The sequence below is a fragment of the Seriola dumerili genome, unplaced genomic scaffold, assembly GCF_002260705.1.
Source record: "Seriola dumerili isolate Sdu_G_001 unplaced genomic scaffold, Sdu_1.0 BDQW01000073.1, whole genome shotgun sequence".
NCBI lineage: Eukaryota > Metazoa > Chordata > Actinopteri > Carangiformes > Carangidae > Seriola > Seriola dumerili.
This window is the reverse complement of record NW_019174328.1, coordinates 4725027-4739021: the sequence shown is the minus strand read 5'-3', so window position 1 is coordinate 4739021 and position 13995 is coordinate 4725027. Positions and strand designations below refer to the sequence as shown.

Genomic DNA, 13995 nt, shown 5'->3' with positions numbered 1-13995 from the left:
GAGAAAAGTGAAAGATACAAATAAACTTGGTAGTGATAGAGAAAAAATAACGGACAAAACTTACTGCAAGCAATTAACTTTGGTAACGGTCTAACATTTGGCTTCATATGTGCAGAATTGAGCAGGTATTGTGTATTTCCAAACACACACACATACTGTATATATAAATTCAAATGTATTAGTATGGACAGCATCACCTGCAGTACTTGGTTTAACTCAAGCTTAACCTTACAACCTGGGTTGAGTCCAGGATCATTTGGGTAACCAAGTAAATCTGGCCTGTAAGTCTGACACCCAAAATTTTCCTGACTGGAGGCAGAAACCTTGTAGCATATATGCACGTGCTATGACCACCCCCCAGCTATCTGTTAATTATAGCCTCCATCCATACTTGTCTCTTGAAAGGCACCAGCTATAAATACGGGTTGTAATGTTTGACATGTCAGTCTCATGGTGCTGATTAAAGCCAGAGTACCAGTAACATTCTGTCTTCTAAAAACTGAAAAGAGATTTGATTAAAAAAAAGAAAAAAAAGAAACAAAGTAAACAGCTGATTGCATTGAATTTATTTGACAATACTCAGACAGTGCACCAACTGCTGCATTTTCATTGAAACATTTCTTTGCAAAAGTCTTTACAGGTTTCCATCAAAGTGTAACAGTCTAGAAAAACAGATTTATCGAACTTATAGGCCCAGCTATTTTGACCTAGTAAACTTTTCAAACAGCATGTATGTACATAAAAACAGCAAATTACTGATATGAGAAGTCTAAATGTACCAAGAGCCACATGACACAAAATAGTATCAGTGTACAGTGATATGTCAAATAATGAATAAAATTAGATCTGAAAGAGATTGATTTCACAGCCAAACTGGTGCTGACTGGACAGTTAACATTAAAGGTTTGGGTTACAGGAAACTAATCCCATCCAGAGCCCAACTCTTCTCTTTAAGCTTGTTTTTTTTGTTTTTTTGTTTTTTTGTTTTGGATTGGTTCAAAGCAAAATTGTTTTGGAAACTTTGGTGTTATCATCTCAAATCCTCTTAACTTGACTTTGATTTAGAGGCAGGCTGCACAGCGTGGCCCTCAAGCGTGATTATATCTTTCCCCATTTCTGCTGCAAACGAATCCCTGTTGGACAAATCTGCAAGGTCATTTACCTGCAGCTGATGTTTGATACCTGTTGAAGACATAAGCGTTAGTTAAAAAGAGGGATCACTATTCTACCAATTAATACAGTTAGGGAAATAAAGATGTGATTGTCGCATTTTAAACTGTGGTGCTTCTACTAGAATTAAGATTTGATCAAATTTAACAAAGTGGAAAAACATTTACCTGTCAAGATCTTCCTCATGGATTCTTTTGAGCTAGCGTAGTTCATTTTTTCTTTGACAGGTGCATTTTCAGGAGCCCTGGCATGAAGAGAAATCATAATCCCTTTGTCATTAAGTCTGGCACACTGGGACTGTATACTGTAACAGGATTATTCTCATATACACATAAGATTATGTATCCTCAGTATAAGATTGGCTCTTGTTGCAGTTGGAAAAATAAATGTAGTGGTTATGCTTTAGCGACAATACAAGGACTTACCACATCACAAAGACCAGTTCTTCCTTTTTAAGTGATTCCTTGGTTTCAAAGTGGCAGTCATACAGCATGTAGCGGCACTCATCCGGCTTCAGCAGACCCACAAAGAACTTGAATACATCTGTGTCCTCCATTTCCTTTTGCCGGAAAATTTTCTCCATGTCAATGAGACCGTTGCCGATTTTAAATACCACCAGTCTTATACGGTCCATCTGATCAGCATCATTTTTCACTACTTTCATCTCATTGTAGAGGTCCTTCACTTGATCAGCGACTTTTACTCCAGATGCCTGTTATGAGAAAACACAAAACATTACATGTCCATATTTAGTAAAAAAGAAAAGAAAAGAAAAAGAAATGTTGAACATGTTTTGTCGATACAATATTTTGTTGATGTACTCCTTTAGAAGGTAGTAACCCCACAGGTCACGTCATTGAGCTAAAGAAAGTCAGGGTCTATCTAAATCTCATGTTCCACATACTAATGCTTTAAGACGAATCGAAAGAGAACACACACAAAGACAAAAAAACCCAACTATAATTGCATTTGTAACTTACATTTACTTAAATTGTTCAGTTGCAATTGTAAGATCTTGTATTTTGAATGACGATAAGAAAAGTTTGCGTAAAGAGGAGGTGCAAATGGTTGAATTTCATTCATTTCATACAAAAAAAAAAAAAAAAAAAAAAAAAAAAAGGCGACAAAGCAAACACTACTTCCTTGTCATTTTAAATCATGAGATTTACTAAGTTCAGCACCAAGTCTAATGTGCCAGGTAAGAGTATAAATTCTCATCAGATGAGAAGAATGATGAAAGTACATCACAGTAGGCACACTGTGGGAAGACTTGGGCCTTGGCTTATAGTCGAGCAGATGATGTTCACTCGTACTTTGGTTTTGAGACGGAAAGCAGAACTGAAAGATGAAGAAACAGGAAGTTCTTCAAAACTAGACTATGGAGAGAAGTTTTAAATGTTATTTAGGCAGTTCAATGTGCAGATACTCTACAAGCTTGTTTAGCAGTCACACACCATGAGTGGAGCTTCCCTATGAATTTTCATGGCCTTGGCTCTGTCACATTCCAGTCATTGTGGAACAAGTTCGCACAAGAAAGACCGCCCCAAGGGATTCTCTCAGAACAAATTTCAAGAACGAACAAAGCTCCCTCCATTTTGGAAGCAAAACCACACCTTGAATAACCTCTTGCAAACACCAAAAGCCTCCTTTTACTCAGCAAACCTTTTTTTCTAAAAACAGCAAACATCAATCCAAGACAACATCTGAGTTTACACCTTTTTATTCCTTCAAATATCGTTAAAATGAGGATATGACATTTTAAATCACCTCAATCACCTCTAGATTACATGTCCAGTACTGCACACACATCACAATGAAGAAGTTGTTAACTGACACAGCCAAATTCTTTGAGAAAGCTACTCACCATTTTGCTTGTGATCTGTGAAGGAGCAGGCAGCAGAGAAAAAATGGCAGCAGCAGTCAAAATGCTGAGGGGGTCATAAGGAAGGAGAGCAGGTTGACTCATGTAGGAGGGGCTGTGGTAAATGAGCACACCTCCAAAAGTAGGTCCACCCCCTGTCTTCCCAGGTGTGACAGTTTCAGATTCAACCTCAGCATACGCATTTAATCACATTACATTTGAAGCCTAAATCACAATGAATATAATATGTACATCATTGTCTGGCGCAGTACAGACATTTTTCTCAACCTGCCCCTCTGCTTTAGTTTGACAGAGGAACAGATCTTCCTTTTTTTTAGGCAGAAGCCCCAGGTGAGCCTGAGCCAGTCATGGGTGGGTGCAGCACATAACACCCTTATATGGAGAACATACCTGTCCATATTTTGAACTCATCTGCTGCTGAGATGCAGTTCAATGACCTTATAAGGTAAAAGGTAGGATGACTGCACAGATGTGCCAAAAGGATTTATCTGTCTACCTGTTGAAAGAGAGCTGGTAGGTCTCCATCAGATTCCAGTAGTCAGTAGTCAGACGTACAAAAACATGACTGCTTTCTATCCAGTTCGACACTGAACACAGCAAATGTTAAACATATTTACTACCAAAGAACTTCAAGATGTGAACTTCAAGTGTAAATTTTCAACCGTCGTCTCAGTTTCATAGATGTTTTTCTCCAGTTAGCTTCTGTGAGGAGTCAGTGCAGTTAATATGACTCGCAGACCCAGTGGCAGACCTGTTCGTCTCTGGAGTGGAATTTTACATAGGTGACACCCATGTTGAAAAAAGACTGCACTGATTCAAAGTTTGATGTCAGTCACATCTTCATCAGGTCAAAAGAAGAAAACAAGAAACAAAAAGTAAATGCATTTAAATAGGGCCATTTGACATTGTAGTTTTCCATGTTTGTCTTTAGAATAATCTGAAACTTCTCTGTAAAGTCCAGGAGTGTAGCTGGGAATTAGGGGCCCATGTCACAGGAGGGGAACCATGCCCCCCCTGCCACTTTGTCTGGTCCCAGACCATGCCTTCTCCTATGGTGGAAAGCAACTAAGTACATTTATGCAAGTACAATGCTTACATACAATTTTGAGGTACTGCTCGCTGAGCAGTTCCATTTTCTGCTGCTTTATACTTTTACTCCATTATGTTTATATTATAACTTTAGTTGCTCAACCTTGTGAGGCAGGTGGATTTCTTACAAGCCAGAATCCATCTCGGCGAGCTCCAAGCTGTTCACTTCTGGAAGTACCGCCGTGGTTCGGACCAATCAGCGTCCTATGAGAGAGGAAGTGCTGGCAGCTGCGGGCGTGACTTAGGTGCGCTATAGCGTCAGTTATACCTCTATATCTTCTTGTAACAGAGTATTTGTATACAGTGATATTTCTATATTTACTTAAGCAAAAGATCTGAATTACAGTCGTGCAATTTGGAAAAAAAAGATTCATAATACCTTATAGTCCTGTTTCCAGTCTGTAAGTGGAGGAGAGTTTCATTTTCTTTTTTTTAACCATCCCTGTGTTTTTCACTTTCTTGGCTGGTAGCACCCTGGCAAACTAAGTCGAGCCCATCCTCTCTGTATTATGCCCAAATCTTTGTTCTATCTTAAAATAGCTGAATTGCAGCATGTCAGTCAGTCATCACTTGTGAGTAAAGATTATACAATATTTATGGATCTCACACACAGACACAAAGAATTTCTTCAGCGCTTTAATGAGACCAATTGAAAAATATGTCCAATGACAAAAAGAGTCATTTTCCATGTAAACTGCTGAACTGTCTTTTTGGCAAATGAGAAAGTAACATTCGTCATCTTTTTTAGATGATACACGTAGTTTAGGTCCTTTTGTTGGAGAATTTAGTGCACAATAAACCCCTCCTCTCCTCTGAAGTGACTATTTTTAAATACAGATACTCTGCTTCAGCATCACAGTGGCCTTGCTTCCCCTGTGATGATTATTAGTTTACAGAGTCAGAGGCCCGTCCCACATCCTGTTCCAAAAAGCAGGGTGCCTAAATGCCAGCACATGTCAAAGTTTACCCTCAAACACTTGCATTGCAAGCACTGGAATCCGTGAGTGGCAACGGAAAGAAGAAAAGTCATCAATATATTATGTATGTCAAACTTTTGACAGTCTGTTTAGCAGAAGTATGATAGTTATCCACAGAAAGCTCTCGTTTGGTGGCTTGGGGGTTGATTTTTAGGTTTATTGCCATAACTGTGGTGAGGCCTGGCTTCCAGAGCTAACGGCAGCTGGTAGCAGCTTTTCAGAGTAGTAAAAGGGGAAATACAACCCAGAACCACACAGGACAGGAAATGGCTGCTGCATAGCTCTGTGTGAGCTGAAAACTTCATGCTGCTGCAAGCACATTGCAGTTTTGACCACAACCCAGTCAGTGACGTCAAAGCAGAAAACCAAACTCTATGAGAACTCTGACCTCTACTGGTAAATTACTGAAGTACTATGGGACTGAATTTGCCAGGTTAACACTTGCCTCCGAAGACCAGGGCAGGTGTGTATAAGGAGTTAGATGTGTGTGCCAAAGGAAAAACAATGAATAGGAAAACAAGTTCATAAGTACAGGACTAAGGACAGGATTCGTTTTTCAGGTTGACTCCTGTTTTCTCTGTTTTGGAGAGCAACATCATTAATTAAATACGTATCTTATTAACAAATGAACATTTTAAAGAACCTCCACAGATAGTTTTTTAAAATGGTTCCAAAGTCCTTCTTAAATTCACTTGAGATTTTTATGAATATTTTTCCATATAGACACGTTGCACGCATCAAAGGACATTTAGCAAACACTGATATTGACTTTTAGTGAAATATCTATAAACCTTCCTCTTGCATGGTGCAGTGTGGAATTTGGATACAATGAGCATAGAACAGTCTTATTCATGTCAAAGTGTGTATGAAGCTGAATTCGGAGGCCTGCTATTGGCTGAGTCACTGCAGTTGTCATTGTAGAAAGTTGTTTTTAGCTACTTGAGCTTTTTGACTTACAGGTAAGAATGTTTTTCAAGACCTTGTCTCGCAACATGACACCCTGCTTTCACCGTTCACACTGTGGGTTGGTCTGTGAAGAATATTGGCTCAGACTTGGTTCAAGTTTCATGTCTGTTGGAGTATTGTTGGGTGTGGTCAGTTATATTTAACCAGTTGACTGTTGAAAGTGTGCCACTCACAATAATGACCCGAAAACAACAAGCTTAGAGGACAGTTTGCTTTGCAACAATTGTCTACAGAAAAAAATTAGCATGAGCGATATGTTGATGTGGTAAGTAGCTTTTTCAGTACACAGGTTGTTTTGTTATTCTACCAAAGGAAAGGGAAGAGATGCCACACAGAGCTACGATATATTATCGCATTTCTACAATCATTTTTCATTTCTTTGATCACAGATGTCGTCAGTGGCAGTAAATTTATGCGTACATTAAAAGAGTCGTTGAACATTTCGGGGTAATAGAATTTTTTTGCCATCTTGCTAAGAGTTACCTAAGAATATGACATGTCTGTATGGTAAATACGAAGCTAGGACAGGCAGTTGGTTAGCTTAGCTTAGCATACTGACTGGGATCAGCCTGGCTCTGTCCAAATGTAAAAAAACAAACAAACAATAATCCCTCTATCAAATATACAATAAACAACACATACACAGTAAACCCAATTTCACCACAGATGCAGTGATCCTGACATCAGTCTTGCACTGTGGTTATTGTACAACTAGACAAATGAGCTTGCCAGATGCTGATAGAGGAATTTTGGTACCTGTTTGGACAGAGCAGGGCTAGCTGTTTCCCAGTATGCTAAGCGAAGCTTATTGGCTGTTGGCTGCATGTTCAAAATACTGATATGATAGTTTCAATCCTGTCACTTAACTCTCTGCAAGGAAGTGAATATTTGCCAAAATGTAAAACTAAGTCCTTTAAGCTAGACCTTGAAAGAACAGACAACATACAATCTTTATATATCTTTTTATTGAGTACTGTATAAACACATTACCATTTGTGGGAGATTATGGCTTTATTGTTTTATTAAACTTTTATGTTTCTGAACAATCAAACCATCAGTAATTATTTTCTCTCAAAATTAGTATCCATTAATTAAGCTGTACACAAGGCACAAACTGACATTCACTCGCAAACGTGTAGTAAAATATTCAGATATGACGACACTTCAACCCAAGTCTTGGTTCTTCAACTGTAAACAGTCAGAGCTCCTCTACACCATCACCAGATTCAGCCACTGTGGATGAAAACACAAGCACAAGTCACTTTTTTGGTCCCATAAACCATCACTTCATATTGTTGTTTCATTATCAAAAACAGGCTCTTACCTCCATAAAACTCAGCTCTATCTTACCAGAGCCATCCTTGTCCAGGGTCTTGAAGGTGTCTGTTGTAAATGAAAGTAGACATCAGAACTCTACATGACATCTGCACCGTCAGTCGGATTAAAAATGTGGTGACAAGATCAAAAACTCACTGAAGAGTGACTCTAAGCGGATCAGGCAGCATACAAAGTTGTCAAAGTCAATAGTGAGGCTTGGTTCACTGTAGCGGGCCACGATGATCTGATGCAGAGGGTTGTTGAGGGAGAAACCTGTGAGAGAAAAACACACCACCGACTGTTTCATGCAAATCTTTGAGTTTACTTATATCTCACCAGCATCCTTTACTCTCTTAAGTGTTAGAGGAACAAGTGTAGAGTGTTGAGAACACAAAAATATAATTTGTGAAAAGACTTCTCACCAGCAGCCTCAACAGCCATCCGCATCTCAGAGGCGCTCATACACCCACTTTGGTCCATGTCTCTCTCTTTGTACAGATCCTAATGGAGAGCCCCACACATTTAATATGCACTATCATCATTCTACTAATAATATACTGTATGTTACACATGGTATGTTAATGTCAATACAAACAAACAAGGAACACACCAGGAACTTCTCAATCTTTGTCCACAGGATCTTGAATTCTACCAGTCCCAGCTTGCCGCTTCCATCTTTCTTTGAAGAGCATGTTAAGGAAAATTGCAACATGCCCCCACACAGAGTAATGTGCGGCATGCACCGGCCCTCTGTCAGACATGACAGGGCTTGTGGGTCAGTCGGTAAACTCATGCTGTGCAGTTTACAAAGATACCAAATTTGTCAGGCAGGTTTTGCCTTAATTTGTGAGCTTTGGAGGTTCTGTAAGTGAATTTAGTTATACATTTGGACAGAGCCAAGCTAGCTGTTTCCCCTTGTTTTCAATGTGTACGTCAAGCTAAACTAACTGGCTGCTTGCCACTGTAGCTGCATACCACATTTTGTGTAAGGCATCAACCTTCTATTCTTTTCAGGCAACGTGAGGCAAAACAAAAAGAGGAAAACTTGATGTTAATAGGTTAAAGATTTTGTCAATTTCTCCTGACATGGCTAAGAATAAGAAGGAAGGATACATCCAGCAGATTGACCATGTTGCGGCAAGTCAGAAGGCTAAAGCCACTGGTTTTGATGTCATCTCCTGAGAATCAGTAAAACATAGGAATACATTGGTGTGAGGGTCAAGTGCACATTAATGCACATACTGAATACTCCTGAGAGAGGAAGAAATCATTTCTCTTACTCTTCACCATCACTCTGTTGAGGAGTTTCTGCAGCTCAAACACACAAATCTCCACATCCTACAAAGCACATGACACAGACGTGTAAATCATTGTAACAAAGACTGGTGACCATGAGGTGATGTATCAAATCTTAAGCTTACTCACATGTCCAGCGAGCTGTCCAAACAGTCTCTTGAATCTGTCACTGATGTCATCTTCATCAATATTAATCTGGAGATGACAAGGAAATCACTTTGTCTTCCTAAAATGTTAATCTTAATATTCATTTTAAAAAGAATACATCAGGGGATATGACTTTACCTGCTCAACATGGCAGTCCACGGGATCATCAATCTCTCTGAAAGCGAGAGGTCACACTTCTATGATCATTTTGAATGCTTTGATTATTGTGATTATGACGTTGCACTTATTTGTGAAACAAACATACTGGAAATCAGCCTGTTTCTCAGAGAACACCCGCACATAGAAGTCTCCATTTTTGTTGGGCTCAAAGGTGGAGGGGATGATGAGGTATTCTCCAGGGGGAAGATTGAAGCGGTTGCACACTTCCCGCAGGTTGATGAAGGTCTCGGAGCGCGCCGCTGAACAGTTGGACAGGAAGAAGTTTTTCTTCAGGTGCAACTGCCTTTTGCCAGAGTACTGGAAAATGACACATATATTGTGTAAATATCTGCGTGACAGTTTGAATTTTAGGGCTGAAAATTGAGCAATAATGCAACAGTTGAATACTCATTCGTCATGAAAAATGAAGGCTCATCAAGTGTCTTCATCTTTGCTTACATACCTCCTCAGGCAGCTAGAAAAAGAGGAAAAATCAAAAATGTGGGAATATGTGAAAACGCAGCAAATACTGTCTCTACTGACGCAAGTATTATCACTGACTTTGTCATCTTAAAGGCAGCTTCTTACCTCATAGATGGCAAAGCCGACGGTCTGCAAGTCCTCCCCCATTTTCCTCATACGGCGCCTGTTCTTCTGCATCAAGCCCACAATGAAGGTGCAGCCTTCCTCATCATCATCAGGGTCATCATCCACCTCATCCAGCTTTATGACAAACTGAGGATTCATCCAGAAGGAATCTAGGAAAGGGAAGTAAGGGTTAGTTCATGACACATATGAGCCAGCACTGGATTCAAATCTGGAGGGAAGATGGTAAAACTGGTTGTACTTGGATAGTTTCTGCAGCCGCCAGCTGAAACGCCCCTTCTCCATGTGTCTTCAAACTCAGACTCTGCCCATTTCTTGTACTCGTCGCCTGTGAGAGCATCAGGGGTGAGGTTGCAGATCTCAAGGCGAGAGTATTGGCGCAGGAAGTCAGAAAATGACATCCTGTGGGAAAAGCAGAGTGAGGAAAATGGAAAAATCACATCTTTTCTTGCTAGAAATCCAGGGATTTATTTGCTTGCTGGACATTGTGACCTTTGACCTTAACACTGCTTACTCTAATGTAATACAGGAACTTAGAAAAATGTTCATATCACTCAATAGTGATGAGTTTGCCCTTTAAGACATAATTTTAAAAATGGATACACTGAGGTTATTTCCCATTTACTGCTGCGGTGTTATTACAGGGGTATTTAGTAGATTAAACCATATTGTAAACCTCTGTTTGACGTGTGGAGCTTGGTGAAGAAAAGTGGTTTCAGTGAGATTTACCAGAACTCCCCATCCTCAGAGCGGTTGGTCAGCCTCTGCCGATCATCAGAGCTCACATATCTCCATTCAGAAGAACTAGAAAAAAAGAAAGATATTAAGGAGGTTTCCTACTGAGCGGTGTTGGAAACTTTGTGATTGTATGTGCAGGCTTTACTGAAAACTGAGATAACACTGTAAATCATCTGTGGAGTTGAGTTTGTTAGCCCTCGGGGCACCAAGCAGCGGCCTGCCTTGCCTGTTCACAAGTTTCACCTCTGCCCTTGGAGCTAAACGCAGTCGTGAGTTATTTACCAACAGGCGGAAGGGCAGGCAGGCAGAGGTGGCCAGGAGCTACGGTGAATGCCACCTCGAGCACAGAAGTAAGCTTTACAACCGGAGACTGTGCAACAGGCTTATTTTACAACAGGATTTACCAGCCATTCCACTGGGTGTGTATGTATGTCTCTGTGTGTTGCATGCTTGATGAAATAAACAAAGACTTAATAACCTTGAAACCCTAAAACAAATAGGTGTTTCAATTAGGCTGGGTCCTCTAGCGTGTATGAACAACGCAAGAGGTGTGAGATGAGAAAGCTCATTTATAAGAAGCACCAATTTTCATGGCAATGAATTCAAATGTTGTAGAGATATTTCACTCAAAACCACAAATGAGGAGGGAGTCAGGGGATCACCAATGTCATTAAGATTAGGATAAGGATTCATCCTCTGGGCACCATGGATATCTGTGCCATATTTCAGCCTGGACCAACCCACACTGGCCTCCCTCAAGCCACGTGATGCTAACGGGCTATAACCTCTCTGGAGTGGTTCCCAGTGATAACTAATAGCTAATAACTTAGAGCTAATATGCGCATGTCTATTGTTTATGTCCTGCCATTAAAACTCCCAAAAAGTGCACAACACTCACTTGTCGCTCCAGGCTCCATTCCACTCCACCTGACCCCATGGGTTTCTAATCCTGATCAGCTTCTCCATGCCTCCTCTGTACTCCACCTGCCAGAGAATGAGGTGTCAGTTACTCTCGATCAGAATAAAAGATAGAAAAGGGAAACTCTAAAAACAATATAAATATAATAAAAAGGGGTAGAACCATAGCACAGCTAAATGAAATTGTAGCATCTATCACAATATGCAGCATACTTATTTGCCACTGTGGCCACTGCAGCTTCACATGCACCTGGATGACCTGTGTGGTAAACAGTGGACAAACACATTTGCTCACCTGCTCCGCTCCTGTCACTGAATAGGCGTGGCCCTTTACCAGCTTGCGATATGTGACAGCTTCGGAGTCGGACGCGCTGGTGATCTGGGATGGAGAGGATAAACTTGTGAGCTTGAAAACTACCAGATTCCAAGAATAAAATCCCCAACCATGCTACACAAGAGTGAAACAAGAAGCCCAAACAAACATCAATGGAGCATCCCAGAAGGGAGCCTCTGTCCAAGGCCTTCTTAATGATTTTGAAGAGATGGGGATCTGCCCTGCTCAGGTCATGCCTCTCAGCTATGCCTCCGGTGAAGTCCTCGAAACCTTCAGTGGTGCTGCCTCCAGAGAGAGCCTCGTAGCATCCATTCAGCCTGAAGGGAAAAGGATTCATAAAAGATTAGAACACAAAGAGAAACCGACAGAAAGGTATCCAGATGTTCTGTAGCTCCATACTTGGCGTAGGCTTTCTCCAACAGTGCACTCCAAAACTCTGAGCCCTCCTCTGAGTGAACAAACAGCAGCTTTCCATCTCTGGTGGGCAAACGGTCATCGACCACCACATCCACCCACTCACCAAACTGCCAGAACTGAGACGACACAACAAGTAAAATCAAAATTGTTTGTGCCACTTCATCTCTAAAACAAGGCAGGTGTGGAGCGTTTCACTGTGCTCTACCTCAAAATGAAAGATGCCGGCATAGTTCTCCTCGAAGCTTTGGTCATGGGGGACAACCCGAGACAGAACCTGTTTGTTGAGAGTCAATGAGGCGATAGCTGCCAGGAGCCAGCAGTCACCTGAGCACAAGCAAACAGTGTTAGAATAAAGGGGACTCCTGTGTAAAATCTCATGTCACGCACACACACCACACACACACACACACACACACAACACACACACACACACACACACACACACACACACACACACACACACACACACACAGGAGATTCAATGCTCTAACATTTTATAATAACTTTAGTCATTGTGACTCATCTCCAAGATATTCAGTTTGCACAGGTATGCAAACACACCTCAGCTGTGCAGAGTTACGACTCTCTCACATTGCTCAGCAGCTGCAAACACAACTCATTCTCACCCACACAGGCAGACTGGGCGTAGACAGAGAGGACTGAAGGAGATGTTATAAGGCACTTTGTGAAAGCTCATGTCAGTGCATGGGAATTTACTAAAAGTTTTATATGTCATTTCAATGTAAAATTAGAAAAAAGGATAAGTGAGGTGACAGTGAAAGACAGAGGGAAGTCAACATGAAGAGCTGTTACAGTGCTCATATCTTCTAACTGTGATGTCTGAGATACACATGCAAAATGATTTGAATATTTTTGGAATGCCTGAGGATGGAAATATATGGAAATAGATACTGTAAATATCTGATTGTGTCATGAACATGCAATTGTGTGTGTCTCACCCAGTGCTCCTTGACAAATATCAGTCCTGGTCGCATTTTCAACTATGAATTTTGGATTGGAACATAACTCCTGAAGAAAATGAGGAGAAAAAAAAACCCTGTGAAACAATTTATTTGGTTTACAATTTGTCACCTCACTATGTTTTGCTGGATATCATAACAGTAGATTTTTTTTTACTCATATAGCTATGGTATGAAATGTAGCATCTTTTGGGTGCTGACACGTTGCAGGAAAACCGTGCATTGAATCACACCCATATTTAGGCTTTGACTAAACGAGACTGCAGTTATAATCTTTAAAAGATGCAGATGTTTCCATCTACCTACTGTACCCACCATGGGTCTCCTCCAGGTGATGCCCCGAACTTTGGCGGAATTTGGTCCCAGTTCATTGAAGCCTAAGGATGAGGGCAGAGCCTCAAAGCAGTCATCCTCAAACAGCTGTCCAGACTCCAGACAGCTTCTCCTCAGCGACTCATAGTCCTGGTTCAGGTATTTCACCGCGTGAGAGTTGGTTCCAATTCCATGTGCTCGCTCTCGGTTGTGCTGAAGCTTGGCTGCAATGCCTGACATTTTAGAGACTTGTACGACGTCCACTCTGTCTGCGACTGTGACTGGTATGTCTGTGTAGTTAGACAGGCTGTGTTTCATATATGCAGATCAACAGTCTCCACACCCTTGCCAGACCAGACAGTGTGCTCTGGCTCACCTGTTTCATCCAGCCCTTTGTACATCTGGCTTTGATTGACCGCCTGTGATCGGCCAGGATGCAGCTCATATTCTTGTCCACAAAAAATTTGATCAGTCGGGTTAAATGTCTACAATATTTCTGCCTCATTTGGCCCCACTAAGCACCAGAGTTACTGTTACTGCATGAATAATTTCTTACCAACATTTAGAAAACAGTGAAGGGACAGTGAAGCATGACTTCATAGGAATATTTCATATTTCAGATTATTCTTTATTTTAACCATTTAATTTGTGTGAACTGTGCAAGATTTTATAAATAAGAATAATAAT

The 13995-nt window shown here is 40.8% G+C and overlaps 2 protein-coding genes across 2 annotated transcripts; both read right to left on the bottom strand.

Annotated features, from left to right (window-relative positions):
• Window positions 1-547: 547 nt before the first annotated feature.
• On the bottom strand, window positions 548-3191 carry dstn (destrin, actin depolymerizing factor). Its single transcript, XM_022743977.1, has 4 exons — window positions 3035-3191; window positions 1596-1882; window positions 1338-1414; window positions 548-1182 (listed from the first exon to the last, which is right to left on the bottom strand). Exons 1-4 carry the CDS (start codon window positions 3134-3136, stop codon window positions 1046-1048), a joined length of 603 nt encoding a protein of 200 aa, XP_022599698.1. The 5' UTR covers window positions 3137-3191; the 3' UTR covers window positions 548-1045.
• A 3875-nt stretch (window positions 3192-7066) lies between these two features.
• On the bottom strand, window positions 7067-13622 carry LOC111220638 (calpain-2 catalytic subunit-like). Its single transcript, XM_022743797.1, has 21 exons — window positions 13312-13622; window positions 12976-13045; window positions 12222-12340; window positions 11999-12132; window positions 11748-11916; window positions 11561-11644; window positions 11246-11331; window positions 10339-10413; window positions 9851-10011; window positions 9592-9761; window positions 9467-9478; window positions 9110-9321; window positions 8983-9019; window positions 8827-8892; window positions 8682-8739; window positions 8515-8579; window positions 8012-8080; window positions 7824-7902; window positions 7558-7674; window positions 7409-7467; window positions 7067-7317 (listed from the first exon to the last, which is right to left on the bottom strand). Exons 1-21 carry the CDS (start codon window positions 13546-13548, stop codon window positions 7294-7296), a joined length of 2103 nt encoding a protein of 700 aa, XP_022599518.1. The 5' UTR covers window positions 13549-13622; the 3' UTR covers window positions 7067-7293.
• Window positions 13623-13995: the final 373 nt, after the last annotated feature.

What these genes read in the sequence shown, in the direction of transcription:
- dstn (XM_022743977.1), bottom strand. Translation starts at nt 3,136, where the DNA reads ATGAGTCAACCTGCTCTCCTTCCTTATGACCCCCTCAGCATTTTGACT. An exon ending in CACAGATCACAAGCAAAATG is followed by an intron (nt 1,883 to 3,034) that starts GTGAGTAGCTTT and finishes TTCTCATAACAG; the next exon opens with GCATCTGGAGTAAAAGTCGC. An exon ending in GAACTGGTCTTTGTGATGTG is followed by an intron (nt 1,415 to 1,595) that starts GTAAGTCCTTGT and finishes TCTTCATGCCAG; the next exon opens with GGCTCCTGAAAATGCACCTG.
- LOC111220638 (XM_022743797.1), bottom strand. Translation starts at nt 13,548, where the DNA reads ATGTCAGGCATTGCAGCCAAGCTTCAGCACAACCGAGAGCGAGCACAT. An exon ending in TCTGAGGATGGGGAGTTCTG is followed by an intron (nt 10,012 to 10,338) that starts GTAAATCTCACT and finishes CTTTTCCCACAG; the next exon opens with GATGTCATTTTCTGACTTCC. An exon ending in ACATGGTCAATCTGCTGGAT is followed by an intron (nt 8,081 to 8,514) that starts GTATCCTTCCTT and finishes TGCTCTTCAAAG; the next exon opens with AAAGATGGAAGCGGCAAGCT.